Here is a 4,540-nt window from a genome sequence, read left to right as displayed (position 1 = left end):
ATTGTACAATAGTCATTGTAAGTTTATGTTTAAGGTTCCCGCAACTCTTCTAGAAAGACGTATGTTATAGATTACTAATGAAGAATAAGAAGATAGGAAGAGGCGCCACAGATCATTTCAATTACGGAGAATAAAGTATTCCTTCTTGCTTTTTCTTAAAAGAAGATTGACACTGAAATCTAATACTTATTTATGACGAACATATATATTTTTATTATAATGCGTCATTTCAATTACTGAGAATAAAGTATTCCTTCTTGCTTTTTCTTAAAAGAAGATTGACACTGAAATCTAATACTTATTTATGACGAACATATATATTTTTACTATAATGCGTCATTAATAATATGCTTGACTGACTTGTTTTCATATTTTATAACCAGTGATTGCGATTCTGATAAGAGTATACATATATATAAATAGATAGAGGTCACATGTGTGTAATGCGGCTTCATTTTCAACGTTCTTATCATCACTCCTAGTACTAGCATAGTATAGTTGTCTTCAACTGACTACATTCCTCCCCCATTAAATGCACTAAATGTCAGTCCCCTCATTATCTAGTCTAACAATTTCAAAGATACCCATCGTCATTCGAGTACGTATGGACGCACAACTGCCCTTCCACAAATTGGTAAGTCAAATGTCATTTTCAATGACGTGCATTCATTCTGGTGACCATCTGAATCCCTCTATATGAAGGTCCTTCCCTTCTCATATTCTGAACAAGAAAAAAACATGGCTGTACAGGTGAAAAGTCTTGCCCCGCTGCTCGTCTGTGTGGGTGTGATCAGTCTTTTTCTAGCCCCTAGCTTGGTACACTCCTCTTCTCTTTCCTATAATTATAGTATTAATGTAACAGTTTCTCACATTTCTGGATAAGGTAATTCAAATTTATCTTATAATTGTATTAGTTTTTCAAAATTTTCAAAGATCTTATAAATTTGATTTTCTCATGGATATTTAGAATCACCTCATACTCATCGATGGATCATGAGAATGTATAAATGAAGAGAAATAAAAAGTGTCTAGTTGATCATAATTATCATTATGAGTAGTTTTATTTAGAAATAGATTCTTGTGAGCTTTTACTCGTGAGTGAATGAGTTTTACTGAAATAGTGTACATCACTTAAATTCTGACAGCCATGTCACAATTTGACTTACGATAGCAGAAGTTCTCGGTTTCACCAAATAATAACTATCTTAATTATGCTGAACTTCAAATTGAACTTCACATTTATTATCTTTTTAGTCAACTTGATCTGCTAGTTCCCTTAATTCTCTTTTATAGAAATATCACTCTATAAATAAATGATACAATTTTGTTTTCCTTGACTTGAGGGTGAACTAAATGTTTCATGTCTTTAATTAAACACTATCATATAATCAATTTTATTTTTGTTGGGTACTGTCTTTGAGTCCTTATAATATTTTTTTTCTATTGGGCCGTATTTGCAGGGAGAAGATGTGATCGTAACGTTTGTAATGGTTCAACATGCTGACTCTGGGCAAGTGTTTAAGATCGTTGGAAACACTACCGTGCTGGGTAATTGGGAGCCTACTGATGTGAGCAACATGACATGGACTCCTGGCGATGCCTGGGCAACTTCTGTGGTAAACTTTCTCTCTCTCTTTTCAGTGCCTTCTCTGTTCTGTTTTATTGAAGGAGCTTGGCTGACCTTCATGAATGATTGTAGTGATTTTAATCATGGGTGATTATTTGTTTGTTTTGTAAAAAGACATTGACAAAGGGAGTGCCATACGAGTACAAACCAATGGTGGTGAGCTTTGACAGTGGGAACAATGTGTGCTGGGCGCCAGATAATAACCGCCCACTAAGCGTTCCTGTAGATTATGGTAATTCTGATTATGTGGAAACAGTGTTTTGGAAGGTGTCTTGCGGTTATGATTGTCATTCCACCACTGCTTGCTCTGTCACAGGGACGATCTTGGGCCCTATTCGCCAGGTTGTGTGATAATATAAATGTAATGAAGCAGTGCATCGACTAATAATCTTTCTTTCCCTCTGTTCATACAATAAGTGTTGCACTGCGTATCTATGTATTATCAGTCGTATGAGAGACAATATATTACTATGTGCTGTGTTAGTGTTTCTATGTCTTCAATAAATTCGTAAGAAATTGCATCTCTGTGTAATGAATACTTTCATTAATAGAAATTAAGAATCGGAAGAAGGCCTTAGGGGTTTGAATGGTTTAAAATTTGTTTCTAGGATTTTGCGGGGCGTTAAGAGAACCTAATGTAGGAAGAACTATAGATTTGAAGAGAATATTCTTCTGGCTCAAAGACCTGCTCATTCAAATAATCAGGGTTGAAGGGATTTTTAACTCTTATGATTCTTGGGAGTATCGAAAGCTGATCTGTGATCATTCTTTCCTCTACGCTACCCACTCCTTCGCACAAATGTGGTTGTCTGTTTAGTGGAAGTTGGCACAGGGAGGTGAGGTTGATTTTTCATGGTTTTGTCTTCTTTTCGGGTCTATTTTACTTTTGATCCAGTTAGTTTCTATCTTATCTTATTTTGTTTTACTTTTTGTTTTACTATTAGTTCATGTATGTTTGAAAGGTGTAAGAATTAAGTCGATAGTCTTCTATACTTTTATACTTTAATGATGTTCTTGATAATTGTTTGAAGATAATATGATCTATGCTAGATTTTTTTCTGTATAATTGTATATACATTATTTTTCTTTTTGAATAGAATTTTGTTTTGACAGTTTTTTTTTAGTAACATTTTTCAAATTGATTTGAACATTTCTCTACTATAGAAATCCTCAAATTTTTTTTTGAGGATTTGTAATTTTATCTACTTTTATGAAGATTCATTTTTCTTCACTTTTTTCTTATGTATGAGAAACTTACAGATTTCTTTTATTTACTGTTGTAAATATTATAATTAAATATTTTTATTATTAAGTATATCAATTTTATATGTTTTGACTTTTCAATACTTACCAAATACATGGACGCTAGTCATTTCTACAAATATATTAGCTTCATTTTATTTTATAATTAAAATAAGAAGAAAAATATAGATAATGAAAATTAATGAAATATTTTGAAAAAAAATTGAGTTTAATTCATTTTTATTTTTAAATTTTTTTAATATTACAATTAATTTATATCTAGAATATAAAGGAAAAAATGTCTTTATAATTTAAGCTAAGAGGACTAATCTTATAATATAATTGTGTGAGGAAAAAATCACAACTGTTACCTAGAATTCAAATTAATGAAAAATTATACATTTAATATTATAGTCTCAATTTTATGTCAAAAATAGAGTTTAAATATCTTGGTAATGGATGACTGATCTTTGGATATTTAATGTGTATTTAATTATTTCTTATCTTCATTATATTTATCTATACCTTAAACTATTATTTCCTATACAAAATAGACAACCTAGCTATTTGAAATGAACAATTTAAAATTGTCCCTATCTCATCATCTATATCTCTTCATCTCCATCTTTCTTTATATTTATTTATCTCTCTCTCTCCCCTAAACATTATTTCATATGCAAAATGGACATCTTAACTATTGTTTCCATCTCATCATCTCTATTTGTTCCTCTTCATCTTACTTTATATTTATATATCTCTCTAGATTTTTATATCCATCTGTATCTCTCTAATTCACACATTCTACCTATCTACCCTCTTTCCTTTTCCTTATATATTTCTTATACACACATAGACTTCTTTCTCCGTCACTACCTTTATCCTATATTTCTCCTCTTTAGATATATATATATATATATATCTATATATCCTATTTTTTCTATTTATCTTTGTTCTTCCATGTAAATCTATCTATATACTATCTATTACATCAAACATATTTATTATATATCTTAATTTCCCAAGTCTCCTCTCATTTTCCTCTCCCTCCCTCTTCCTTATTTTTTAAATTTCTCTTCATTATGAATATCAATATTTTCACCTCTATTCTCTCTGCATGTTATTCATCTTATTAAGTCTCCTACCCTCTCTTCCCTTATCCCTCCCTATAGCTCCCAACCCCTCTACTTATCATTGCCAACTCTAGAGTTAGGTTACAATAGAGTTAGTCAAGAGTGGCTAAAAAAGAGGACCGGCCTCAAGTTGAACTCAGAGTATCAGGTCAATATGCATAAATACTAAGAAAGGAAGAGACTAGTGCTAGTGGATATCAACCCAAGCAGTCCAACTTAGAGGGCCTTCCATCCAGACAATGTTCTTTTGTTCTTGTATTTGCGTAAGCATGAAGATCTCATTATTCTTGGAATTAAGGTTCTATCTAATTTCTTGGTTCAGTCTTTGGTAGGTTTATTCAAACATTTGTAGATAATCAAAAGTCCTCCTCCATTCATAGCCATGTTTCAGCTGATAGGCAAAAAAAGGTGGCATGATTGTCCCTCAAGAATCTCTTCATCTTGTCTTTCTCCATCATCATAGTGGTGTGGCCCTGAAGATTTTTTTAAGAAATGTGAGTTTTTAAGAAAAACTCAATAAGAACTTTAGGATTGCTTTGAT

The 4,540-nt window shown here is 31.7% G+C and overlaps 1 protein-coding gene across 1 annotated transcript; it reads left to right on the top strand.

Annotated features, from left to right (window-relative positions):
* The first annotated feature begins 686 nt into the window (after positions 1–686).
* Positions 687–2,115, top strand: LOC149546712 (glucoamylase I-like). The gene is made up of 3 exons (XM_089794643.1): positions 687–816; positions 1,461–1,616; positions 1,742–2,115. Exons 1-3 carry the CDS (start codon positions 697–699, stop codon positions 1,976–1,978), a joined length of 513 nt encoding a protein of 170 aa, XP_089650769.1. The 5' UTR covers positions 687–696; the 3' UTR covers positions 1,979–2,115.
* The last annotated feature ends 2,425 nt before the right edge of the window (positions 2,116–4,540 follow it).

This window comes from Cupressus sempervirens, chromosome 7, assembly GCF_028749045.1.
Source record: "Cupressus sempervirens isolate cs-2001-9-10 chromosome 7, ASM2874904v1, whole genome shotgun sequence".
NCBI classification, from domain to species: domain Eukaryota; kingdom Viridiplantae; phylum Streptophyta; class Pinopsida; order Cupressales; family Cupressaceae; genus Cupressus; species Cupressus sempervirens.
Note: the sequence above shows the minus strand (reverse complement) of the source record. Positions and strands in the feature narration are given on the sequence as shown.

What these genes read in the sequence shown, in the direction of transcription:
- LOC149546712 (XM_089794643.1), top strand. Translation starts at nt 697, where the DNA reads ATGAAGGTCCTTCCCTTCTCATATTCTGAACAAGAAAAAAACATGGCT. An exon ending in TTTTTCTAGCCCCTAGCTTG is followed by an intron (nt 817 to 1,460) that starts GTACACTCCTCT and finishes CCGTATTTGCAG; the next exon opens with GGAGAAGATGTGATCGTAAC. An exon ending in ATGCCTGGGCAACTTCTGTG is followed by an intron (nt 1,617 to 1,741) that starts GTAAACTTTCTC and finishes TTTTGTAAAAAG; the next exon opens with ACATTGACAAAGGGAGTGCC.